The sequence below is a fragment of the Schistocerca americana genome, chromosome 7 (assembly GCF_021461395.2).
Source record: "Schistocerca americana isolate TAMUIC-IGC-003095 chromosome 7, iqSchAmer2.1, whole genome shotgun sequence".
In the NCBI taxonomy this organism is placed as follows: Eukaryota; Metazoa; Arthropoda; class Insecta; order Orthoptera; family Acrididae; genus Schistocerca; species Schistocerca americana.
In genome coordinates this window covers 389,732,591-389,745,432 of record NC_060125.1, presented here as the reverse complement: position 1 = coordinate 389,745,432, position 12,842 = coordinate 389,732,591, and the positions used below count along the sequence as shown (strand labels likewise).

Below are 12,842 nucleotides of genomic sequence, written 5' to 3'. Positions count from 1 at the left end.
GTCGCTTAAAATGTCCGTGTCGTCATGTCTCACTGTATTTCGCCTTTCTTGTGACAATGTCTCTTATGACTTGATCACGTAATAGTAGTAGGCGACGTGACTAAAAATTATGTGGTATAAACTCGGCTTGTCCGTAGGACTGACTGAATTACGCAAGTCACACTTTTTTGGAGTAGTTCTGTAACTCGAAACAAATCTCGTCTAAGAGCCTGATAGCAGTCATGATAACGTCGATAAAAGATTACTGAAGTGAACGTGCTACTTATAAAAAGAGAGAACAATGAAAACTTATCGCATTATCCGTGCCACATTGATCACCATTAGAACAAAGGTAAGCTGCCATATTCAGTACGTAATAAAAAAACTGATGTGTTAGTTATAAGAAAACTATTGACTTCCTCATTTTTAGACTTTCACTGCAAATTTATTCCCGAAGTTTGATGCATTGATGATATATGTCAGTGAAATGAAAGTTATATTTCTTTCAATTTATGACGCGAAAAACACGGGGCAGCTAAGTACGGGTCCTAATAATTCTGAAGAATGGTGCAGCCCTATGACGAATTTCGTTTCCTGGCAAAGTTTAAATTGGTGTCAAGGTGTATTTTGTGAATATTTTAGTCACACGTTACACATAAAAGCCCTGGATGTCTATGAGTTCTACTAATTTTTCTTTTTACTACAGCATCATTGTCTGATAACACTTTCTGAGCACTGCTAATTCTAAGATAGGCTTTAAAGTTGCAGCAGCGTCTGTGGGTAGACTTTCTTTTCATTACAGATAAAACTTGCTCCCTCAAGTGGGTCGTTCCAGACATCGATGTAATAGTATCCGAGAACTTGAGAAGTGGTAGAAATTTATGTTCCGGAAAATTTTTATACTAGTCTACAATATTTATTTTATTACGAAATTTGCCAGGCACTGTCGGTCTGTAAGTTCTAACTGTAGGTGGCCATCCTGCACTGGTGTCTTGCAAATTCATGTTGATGTTTTTCTTCGATTTAAAAACAGCTCTCTCCACTTTCAGCACTGCGCCGCTAAGTATAAAGCGTTCTCTGAAATTCTCGAGGAGACTGAATAAACAATATTTTGAACTGGAACCCACGTCCGGAAACGTACCATTTCCGTGCTTCAGCCGTATGGAAACATTTTTGCTAGGTAGGTATGTAATAGGACAGTCATGAGCAGGGGTGGGAGGTGGCGGGGGGGGGGGGGGCTTACTTCGAATCGGCTGATGTCGTTCGACATCTGTCCTACGTCTCTGACCTGGTTCGACCCTTATTCACGCGTCCGTGAGAGACAGAGCAACCTGGCTGAGTATACGTTTGCAGAATACACCGACTTGATTCTTACGTACCGCGAAGTTCACGGTAATGGAAGAGCTACTCGTCGCTTTTATCAAGATCGTTATCCTCAACGTCCGACTCCATCGCTTACCATTTTCGCCACAATTACGCAACGGCTTCGGGAAAGGCGTAACTTCACCACTAGCAGGTGTGATTGTGGTGCTCCAACGGGACAGGCTGCAGAAACATCAGGCGTAATGGTCGCAGGTACAATGTGTGCACCACACTTCGTCGTGGATACATCGATCTTCACTCGTAGTGGATCAGAATGCTAACCGTCCATTGAAAATGGAAAAAATGGTGTAACTGTAAACAACATTGTTTGTGAAAACTGATTAAGTTTAATTTTTGTTTATTTGCTTAATTAATGAGTGAAATTGTAAGACAAATGATGTACTGAATCATCCCTAGTAAATTACATATAAAAGTGGTCACATTATCAACGTGTTCTCAGTGGTTGTAGCACGGATACGGTACTTTCCCGGAGATGGGCTCCAATTCAAAATATTATCTATTCAGTCCCCTATAAAAGCACCAGAAGTTTGTAGGGCGAATTTAAGAGTACCCTACATTGAGGCGACGAAAGTCATGGGATACCTCTTAATATCGTTTGAGCCTCCTTTTGCATGATGTAGTGCGGCAACTCGACGTGACTGGAACTCAACAAGTTATGGGAAATCTCCTGCAGAAATACTGAACTATGATACCTCTATAGCTCTATAGCAGTTCATAATTGTGAAAGTGTTGCCGGTGCAGAATCTTGTGCACGAACTGGCCTCTTGATTATGTCCCACAAATGTTCGGTGTGATTCAGGTCGGGAGATCTGGGTGCTCAAATCATTTGCTCGAACTGTCCAGAATGTTCTTGAAACCAGTCGCTAACAACTGTGCCCAGTGAGACGGAGTGTTGTCATCTGTGCAATATTCAATCGCTGTTTGGAAACGTGAACTTCATGAATGACTACATATGGTCTCCAAGTAGCCGAAAATGACCATTTACAGTCAACGATCGGTTCAGTTGGACCAGATCACCCAGTCCATTCCATGTCAACACAGTTCACACCATTATAAAGCCACCATTAGTTTCCACAGTGTCTTGTTGATAACTTAAGTCCATGCCCTCATGAGGTCTGTGCCACACTCGAAACCTGCCATCGGATCTTACCAACTGAAATCGGCCATGGTTTTCCATGTCACAAGCCCAGGAGAGACACTGCAGGTGATGTGCTGTTAGCAAAGGCACTCGTGTTGCCTACTATCCTCACGAATACGTTCGTCATACGTCCCAGGTTAATTTCTGCGGTTAATTCACGCAGTATTGCTTGTCTGTTAACACTGACAACTCTACGCAGACGCCGCTGCTCTCGGTCGTTAGGTGAAAGCCGACGGCCATTGCTTTGTCCGTGGTGATAGGTGACACCTGAAATACGGTTCCCGGCTCACAGTTGACACTGAGTATACAGGGTGAGTCAGCTAACATTACCGCTGGATATATTTCGTAAACCACATCAAATTCTGAGGAATCGATTCCACAGACCGAACGTGAGGAGAGGGGCTAGTGTAATTGGTTAATACAAACCATTAAAAAAAATGCACGGAAGTATGTTTTTTAACACAAACCTACGTTTTTTTAAAAGGAACCCCGTTAGTTTTGTTAGCACATCTGAACATATAAACAAATACGTAATCAGTGCCGTTTGTTGCATTGTAAAATGTTAATTAGATCCGAAGATATTGTAACCTAAAGTTGACGTTTGAGTACCACACCTCCGCTGTGCGATCGTGTGTATCGGAGAGCACCGAATTACGTAGGGATCCAAAGGGAACGTTGATGGACCTTAGGTACAGAAGAGACTGGAACAGCACATTACGTCCACATGCTAACACCTTTTTATTGGTCTTTTTCACTGACGCACATGTACATTACGATGAGGGGTGAGGTACAGGTACACACGTGGTTTCCGTTTTCAATTACGGAGTGGAATAGAGTGTGTCCCGACATGTCAGGCCAATAGATGTTCAATGTGGTGGCCATCATTTGCTGCACACAATTGCAATGTTCGGCATAATGAATGTCGTACACGCCGCAGTACATCTGGTGTAATGTCGCCGCAGGTTGCCACAATACGTTGTTTCATATCCTCTGAGGTTGTAGGCACATCACGGTACACATTCTCCTTTAACGTACCCCACAGAAAGAAGTCCAGAGGTGTAAGATCAGGAGAATGGGCTGGCCAATTTATGCGTCCTCCACGTCCTATGAAACGCCCGTCGAACATCCTGTCAAGGGTCAGCCTAGTGTTAATTGCGGAATGTGCAGGTGCACCATCATGCTGATACCACATACGTCGACTCGTTTCCAGTGGGACATTTTCGAGCAACGTTGGCAGATCATTCTGTAGAAACGCGATGTATGTTGCAGCTGTTTGGGCCCCTGCAATGAAGTGAGGACCAATGAGGTGGTCGCCAATGATTCCGCACCGCACATTTATAGTCCACGGTGTCTGTCGCTCTACCCGTCTGAGCCAGAGAGAATTGTCCACGGACCAGTAATGCATGTTCCGTAGATTCACTGCCCCGTGGTTTGTGAAACCCGCTTCATCGGTAAACAGGTAGAACTGCAACGCATTCTCTGTTAATGCCAGTTGACAGAATTGCACTGGATGATTAAAGTCATCACCATGTAATTGCTGATGTAGCGACACATGAAACGGGTGAAAGCGGTGACGATGCAGTATGCGCGTGACACTACTTTGACTCAGTCCACCGGCTCTCGCAATGTCCCGTGTACTCATGTGTGGGTTCATGGCAATAGCAGCTAACACACCAACTGTACCCGCTTCTCCTATGACGGGCCTGTTACGGACCCGTTTGCGTGCTACGACCATACCTGTTGCATGCAGTTGGCGGTAGATGTTTTGCAATGTGCGGCCCGTTGGATGCTCTCTGTCCGGATACCGTTCTGCATACACCCTGCAGGCTTCAGCTGCATTTCGTCGACACTCGCCATAGATGAGTATCATCTCCGCCTTTTCAGAGTTCGAATACACCATGGTCACAGTTCCTACAACACTACACTATCACAGACGTCTGATAACACGGTGTACTACAGTTGGTCTGCGTGCGGAGACGAATGCAGAATAACAATAGCAGCAAGCGCTACATGCGGACACTGCGACAGCTAGACCAAACCACAACAGTGCACTACAGCCACACTCGTAAACACGGTCGTCATCGAAAACAAGTCCCTGCAGATGCTGCTCGCCGACCGTGGCCCGCGTTTGTTACCACACGCAACTGAACGTCGGAGGTTTCAAGCGTCAACTTTAGGTTACAATATCTCCGGATGTAATTAACATTTTACAATGCAACAAACGGCACTAATTACGTATTTCTTTATATGTTCAGATGTGCTAACAAAACTAACGTGGTTCCATTAAAAAAAACGTAGGTTTGTGTTAAAAAACATACTTCCGTGCATTTTTTTATGGTTTGTATTAAACAATTACACTAGCCCCTCTCCTCACGTTCGGTCTGTGGAATCGGTTCGTCAGTATTTGATGTGGTTTACGAAATATATCCAGCGGTAACGTTAGGTGGCTCACCCTGTATAATCCCCTAACGATTCCACGTTCTCGGGCATGGATGTGTGTGTTGTCCTTAGGTTAGTTAGGTTTAAGTAGTTCTAAGTTCTAGAGGACTTATGACCTCAGCAGTTGAGTCCCATAGTGCTCAGAGCCATTTTTGATTCCACGTTCAAAGTCTGTTAATTCCCGTCGAGCGGCCCTAATCAAGTCGGAAACCTTTTCACGTGAATCGCCTGAGTACAAAGGACAGCTCCGCCAATGCACTGCACTTTTATTACTTTTGTACGCAGTAATACCGCCGTCTGTATATGTGCATATCGCTTTCCCATAACTCTGTCACCTCTCTTTATACTACATGGCTGTTGTTTACATGCTATTCTGTTAGTGGCGAAACATTATTTGAGTACGACGGTACGGTATTTATTAAAGAAAATGAGTCCTGTTTACAGTACATTACTGCTTGTGATACTGTCGTACAATGAACACTATTATTTGCTACGTATGTGACTAACAGAATCTAGACATTCATATATTATGTCGAAAGAATGAGATAGACTACGTTTTCAAGTACTTTTTGATTTGATGGGGATTTTCAGTTTCTTGGTTTTTTTTTGTGAAATTTTGAATATCTTCCCATAAGAGTACATAAGGCCATTCTGAACCCTAGACAAAGAGACAAAGTCTGTACGATAATTTTTTTCGTTTATAGTATTGTGACCGCGTATATCATAGTTCAGTTGAAACGGATTTTCATTAGCAGCGATAAAAACCATTACGGAGTAAATGTGTTGAGAAGTGAGTGTAAAAATCCCAAGCTCCTGAAGATATGTACTATAAGATATAACCGTCATGTGCTTTAGGCAATATTCTTACTGGTGGCTGTTGCTGAACAAAATCTTTATTTACAGGGTGTATGTAAAGTCCGGGAATACTTTCAATAATATATTGCATAAGAACTAAACATTGTAAGATGTCATTCACACTGCATTTTGAAAGGTTTTTTTGCAAACATTCGAAATACGAACTATGAGTGACCCGGCAGACGTCAGTACGGTAACTGAATTCCTGCCATACCCGTCCTAGCATAGCATCGTCGATTGTGGCAGTCGCTTCCCGTACTCTCTCCCATAGCCGTTCCAGTGTGGCATCGTTGACTGTGCTAGAGGCGGTACACACACCAGATCTTTAATATGTCCCCACAGAAAAAAGTCACACGGAGTGAGATCTGGTGATAGGGGAGGCCATTTCCAACTCCAACACACAGAAAGTTCGCCCCGCACCTGAACTCGCCACGTTTGCGTCTAGCGCTGACTATCGGCAAATTACCAAACTACGCTGTGGCGGTATACATAAAAAAAGAAACCATTGACGTATGTATGATATCGGTATGATATCTGCACAATGTTTGGTTCTTGTGCAATAAATAATTGAAAGTGTTCTCAGACTTTAGGTGCACTGTACCAGAATATACTTCTGCAGGACAGCAGGGGGTAAAACTATACAGAATAAGCAAACATTGTTGTTATATGTTTGTCTGATTGGCTACCTTTCGCAGTAGCTGCTAAAATCAACTGTTATTGGATTTCCCGTCTTAAGCTTACTGCAGTTAATTAATGGGAATTTTACACCAGACGCGTTTCACTTTTTTTATAAAGCATCTTCTGTGGTCATTCTGCAAATATGGATATCTGTGTTTGTACATCTCTAGTTGTTTTAGATCAAAAACAGTGTTTTGTTTATAAAGTTGGTGTGCAATTTACTTACGGTGATCATGAAGAGCAGAGAACTTATAAAACTTTCTTGGGGAACACCAGATATTATTTCTGTTGTACTCGATGACTTTCCGTCATTTAGTACGACCTGTGACCTTTCTGACACGAAACTGCGAATACAATCGTACAATTGAGACGATACTCCGAAGGAATGCAATTTAATTAGAAGCTGATTGCGAGGAACGGTGTGAAACGACTCCTGGAAATCTAAAATATGGAATCAATTTGACATCCCATGTCGATCCTCTCATTATTTCTTGAAAATAAAGAGCTAGTTGTGTTTCAAAACAACGGTATTTTCTGAATCCGCGTCGGCTATTTGTCAATAAATTGTTTTCTACGAGGTAATTCGTAATATTCAAACACAATACACTTTCGAAAACCATACTGCAAATCTACATTAGTGATGTTGTTGTGGTCTTCAGTCCTGAGACTGGTCTGATGCAGCTCTCCGTGCTACTCTATCCTGTGCAAGCTTCTTTATCTCCCAGTGCCTACTGCAACCTACATCCTTCTGAATCTGCTTATTATATTCATCTCTTGGTCTCCATCTACGATTTTTACCCTCCACGCTGCCCTCCAATACAAAATTGGTGATCCCTCGATGTCTCAGAACATGTCCTACCTACCGATCTCTTCTTCTAGTCAAGATATGGGTCTATAATTTAGTGGGATACTCCTGTTTCCTTTTTTGTGTAGGCTACTGGTGTGACTTGCGCAATATCTCAGTCTTTAGGTACGAACCTTCCGACAAGCGAGCGGCTGTATATGATTGCCAAGTATGGAGCTATTTTACCAGCATACTCTAAAATGAACCTCGCCGATATACTTATATTTCGACTAGTGGCCTTGCCTTTATTGAGTAATTTAAGCTGCTTCGCTACACCTAGGATATTTACGTCTAACTTATGTTGCCGACTGCTAGCCCACCTCTTTGTACAAAAGTCTCACATTATTCGTCCTTCCTCATTTATCCTTTCCCATCCTTCCGTTCCCAATACTTACTCATACCATTTTCTTTGCTTACCTGTGTGTGCATTTAGCTCCCATTGCAACTGCCTCTAGCATTTGGTTATCATAACTGTCTCCTCATTTCCTGTTCTAAGTGCTACTTCTCTTTAACAGCACGCACACTTGTGGTACATATACTTGCAGAATTTCCAGATCTTGCCCTTTGACTTTCACTCTGAACTATATCAACCTGTCACTTATTCTCTTCACCTCCTGTTTCAACCCTCCTTTTATAATCACTGCCATTCCATGTATTCCTTATTCCTCAGTGCTACTTCAAACACAGATCAAATCCACTCCACAGTTCCCTACTTGCTTTATATTTGATTTCTGAGAATCCTGGAAAAGCCAGTCTCCTCGTATTCATAAACTCCACCACTTCTTCCACCTCCCCTGTCAGTGTCTGTATATTCAGTGTACTAAATCTTAGCCCTCGGGAATAGCTGAGTCGTCTTCTACTACAACCATTCTATCCGAGGCTTGTTCCAAATATGAAAGCATGTATTTTACCTAGTGTTCTTGCTGTAATTTCTCTCTAACAACTCTGATCAATTCAAAGTTGATAATTTGCTATAAGGTACTTCCGTCTTCTGCACACAATTGGTCAGTAAAATTTGTCCATCATGGTCATATAAACAATCTCCTATTAATTTTACAGCTAAATCACTGCAGATTGTTGGATATAATTACAAATTTTCAATAGCTGCTGCACTTTGTCATTCGGTTCTCGTAGGGACTTTTACAGTGGAAAATAATTCAGAGTTCGACATCAGCAACTTTTTTACATACATAGCCAGTCCTCCTTTCTTCGTAGTGTTTTTACATTAATGTGAAATTAGCTCGTATCTCGACGAGTAAAATAAATTTCAGTGATTTGCATGTAATCTGATACGCGCAAGTCTGCTAAAATTCCATCTATCCTTTTATTTTTCTGTCTGGATATTATGACAAGCTTATCGTTTCTATAAATGAGGCTTCTGATGTTTTGATGGAAGGTATTAACTGATTTCCTTAAACATCCTTGACTTTGTACAAACCGTAGTATTTTGTTGTACTAGTTACTGTTTCAACTGTAACTATATCTATTCTGCAGCTTTGTCTTTCAGATGAGTTCGTCCTAAAAGGTCCTAGTGATGAACCTTGCTGAAAATCATTGGGATAGCATGGATTCTGGTATGGTCAGAACGGATGCTACTGGTAGTTAGCCATGCAGAAGCATTCAGATGAAAACCGTGTTGTGTATTATGTGACTGAGAGAGGCGATGCATCACACACCCAAGCGTGAAAGTCGTTCTATATAGAGCGCGTTTATACACTCTGCACTATCAGCTGTGTCACTCACACATTTCCAGCCGTGTCGCTGCCTAGGTGTGAGAAGTTAACAGTTTTATGTGTAGTCCGAGAAAATAAAGGAAAGAAAGGCAAAGGGACCTGAGACAGCTTTGCAGTTGTGGAACGCTACTGGATGAAACCTGCTTTGCTCTCCATCTAAATGTTATTACGAAACCCGTAATACCATAATGGTGATGGACTGAAGCAAAATTAAATCAAACGATGCTGCGGAAATTAGACTAGGAAATTAGACATTAAAAGAGTAGTTGGAATTTTCTCACTGGACAAGAAAAATAACTGGCAGCGGCAGATATAAAGAGGATATAAAATGCAGACGGACAACAACAAGTAAAGTTTTTCAGGCCAAAAGAAAAATACGTTAACTTCGATTATAAAGATATATTTTAGGTAGGATTTTCTGAGGGTATTCGGAGTTTATCTTTGTGTGGAAGTGAAACATGAACGAATAATCGCATATACAAATAGAAAACAAAAACGTTTGAAATGTGGAGTTGCAGAAGAAAGCTGAAGATTATCAGAGGTTACCAGATAACCATTGAAGACCGCTGACTGTAATCAGAGAGTAAAGGTGTTTATCGCACAACCTTACTAAAACAAGAGACAGGTTCATAGGACTCATGCCGAGTCTCCAAGAAATACTTTATTTGGTAATGGAGGATGGTGTGACACGCGGAAATTTTGGAGACGACCAAGCACTGAATACAATAAACAGGTTTAGGTGGACACGAGTTAGAATCGAGTTGTTTTTGAAGTAACCAGAAGACATTGTTAAAGATAAATGGCAATGTAACATGAGAGGCTTGCCGGAAATTTGAATGAAACTAGATTCAGAAAGCTTCTAATGGACTACAAAAGTTGAGAGCAGGAGGCGTGCAACGTATCAACCACCGTTATTATCACTCTATCATTAATAGACAGAAATGATAGAATGTTGTCTAATATTGGGCAGCGATAAATGTGCGCAGTCCATAGTCTGTAGTCGCCCTGCAGCAGACTCGTACATTGATGACTTGTGTGGTGTGTTTCTGCCGCAGCTATGCGTGCGCTGTTATTGCTGTCGTCGCTGTCCGTGCTGATGATGACGTCGGCTGCGGCTGACGTCAGCACTCGGTACGACGAGAGCTCCGGCCGCATCGTCGTCTCCATCGAAAGAGGTGATGTCACTCCTTCATCAAACCTACCCTGCTACAGCTTTAACCAATATCTAGTCACACATCAAATTTAAACAGAATCAGCTTCCACTGTCAACAGCAGCGTCAGCAGAATCAGTATCCCTCCTGATTGCATCTTTTGAAACATTACCCACCCTTACCCCCTTCGTTTTTAACACTGTGTAGCGTAGATCAAAGGGCGTTGGTGACCGCTCAGTTCAACCAATTACAGCATTATAAGGGGTGATCAAAAAGTTTCCGTTCAAAGGCCACACCAGCCCCTTGACTTCATGTCAGTGCGGATGTACCATATCGCTGTTGCGGTGGGTTCCATATACGCTGCAGCAATGCTCTCAATTGGAAACGCCTTGATCGCCTCCTATACAAACAAACGGTCGTTCTTGTTATTTCACAATGAAGTGTAATAAGTGTCTGTCAGCGGAACTGCAACGATGTTTCGACTACCTTCTTTTTCATTACCTAGATAGCGATTGGTGTAAGACGATAAATACACTCCGTCACAAAAAAGTGAACCTCCAAAAAGAGGAGGAGAAACAAAATGAAACATTACAGGTTGGGAGGGTATAGGAAGTTATTTCAGCGATTGCAAAACAGCGTCAGATTTACAAAGAAACTGGCAGTGTGACTCCGCTTATCAGTATGACGTTACACTTCCTCTGAGCTGAATGAATACGCTGATCCGGTTTGGGAGGGTGACGTAGAGATGTCGTATCCTATCCAGAGGAAAGTTTGCCCAAAACTCCTGTAACTTGTCCTTGCTATCCTTGATAGCGGAACCGGAACGGAGTTGGCTCCACACAGGTTCTATCGGGACAGATCTGGGGGTCTTGCTTGCCTTGGGAGTACCTCAACATCACGCTACAGTTCATAGACCAAGTGCCATGTATGGAGAAGCATTGTACTGTTGAAAATGGCACCACAATACTGTCTCATGACAAGTAACACGTAACGTCGCAGGTTGTCCACGACGTACTGTTGCTCCATTAGAGTTCCTTCCATCACCACTCATACCCAACGGCTACCCACACAATGACGCCAGGTGTTGTGGTGTCATTTTCAGCAGTACAATGCTTCTCCATACGTGACACTTTACAGCGTAATTCTCTTTGCTACGTCATCTTATAAACTACGCTTTCGCCCCACACCGGGTTTACGTACTTATTTTACGTTTACAAGTACATTGCTACACCAAGAAGAAATGCAGGTGATAAACGGGTATTCATTGGACAAATATATTATACTGGAACTGACATGTGATTACATTTTCACGCAATTTGGGTGCATAGATCCTGAGAAATCAGTACCCATAACAACCACCTCTGGCCGTAATAACGGCCTTGATACGCCTGGGCATTGAGTCAAACAGAGCTTGGATGGCGTGTACATGTACAGCTGCCCATGCAGCTTCAGCACGATACCACAGTTCATCAAGAGTAGTGACTGGCGTATTGTGACGAGCCACTTGCTCGGCCACCATTGACCAGACGTTTTCAATTGGTGAGAGATCTGGAGAATGTGCTGGCCAGGGCAGCAGTCGAACATTTTCTGTATTCAGAAGGCCCGTACAGGACCTGCAACATGTGGTCGTGCACTATCCTGTTGAAATGTAGGGTTTCGCAGGGATCGAATGAAGGGTACAGCCACGGGTCGTAACACATGTGAAATGTAACGTCCACTGTTCAAAGTGCCGTCAATGCGAACAAGAGGTGACCGAGACGTGTAACCAATGGCACCCTATACCATCACGCCGAGTGATGCACCAGTATGGCGATGACGAATACAGGCTTCCAATGTGCGTTCACCACGATGTCGCCAAACACGGATGCGACCATCATTATGCTGTAAACAGAACCTGGATTCATCCGAAAAAATGACGTTTTGCCATTCGTGCACCCAGGTTCGTCGTTGAGTACACCATAGCAAGCGCTCCTGTCTGTGATGCACCGTCAAGGGTAACCGCAGCCATGGTCTCCGAGCTGATAGTCCATGCTGCTGCAAACGTCGTCGAACTGTTCGTGCAGGTGGTTGTTGTCATGCAAACGTCCCCATCTGTTGACTCAGGGATCGAGACGTGGCTGCACGATCCGTTACAGCCATGCGGATAAGATGCCTGTCATCTCGACTGCTAGTGATGCGAGACCGTTCGGATCCAGCACGGCGTTCCGTATTACCCTCCTGAACCCACCGATTCCATATTCTGCTAACAGTCATTGAATCTCGAGCAACGTGAGCAGCAATGTCGCGATACGATAAACCGCAATCGCGATAGGCTACAATCCGACCTCTATCAAAGTCGGAAACGTGATGGTACGCGTTTCTCCTCCTTACATGAGGCATCACAACAACGTTTCACCGGGAAAAGCCGGTCAACTGCTGTTTGTGTATGAGGAATCGTTTGGAAACGTTCCTCATGTCAGCACGTTGTAGATGTCGCCACCGGCGTCAACCTTGTGTGAATGCTCTGTAAAGCTAATCATTTGGATATCACAGCATCTTCTTCCTGTCGGTTAAATTTCGTGTCTGTAGAACGTCATATTCGTGGTGTAGCAGTTTTAATGGCCAGTAATGTAGGAAATGGATGAAAGATATGAAGAAAATTT

General features: G+C 43.1%; 1 protein-coding gene across 1 annotated transcript in view; it reads left to right on the top strand.

Moving 5' to 3' along the window:
• Positions 1–308: 308 nt before the first annotated feature.
• Positions 309–12,842, top strand: part of LOC124622534 (myogenesis-regulating glycosidase-like) — a 57,086-nt gene continuing 44,552 nt past the window's right edge. The window contains exons 1-2 of the mRNA XM_047148266.1: positions 309–331; positions 10,105–10,224. Coding sequence (XP_047004222.1) covers positions 10,107–10,224 — 118 coding nt within the window. The 5' untranslated portion in view covers positions 309–331; positions 10,105–10,106. The remainder of the gene's footprint in view (positions 332–10,104; positions 10,225–12,842) is intronic.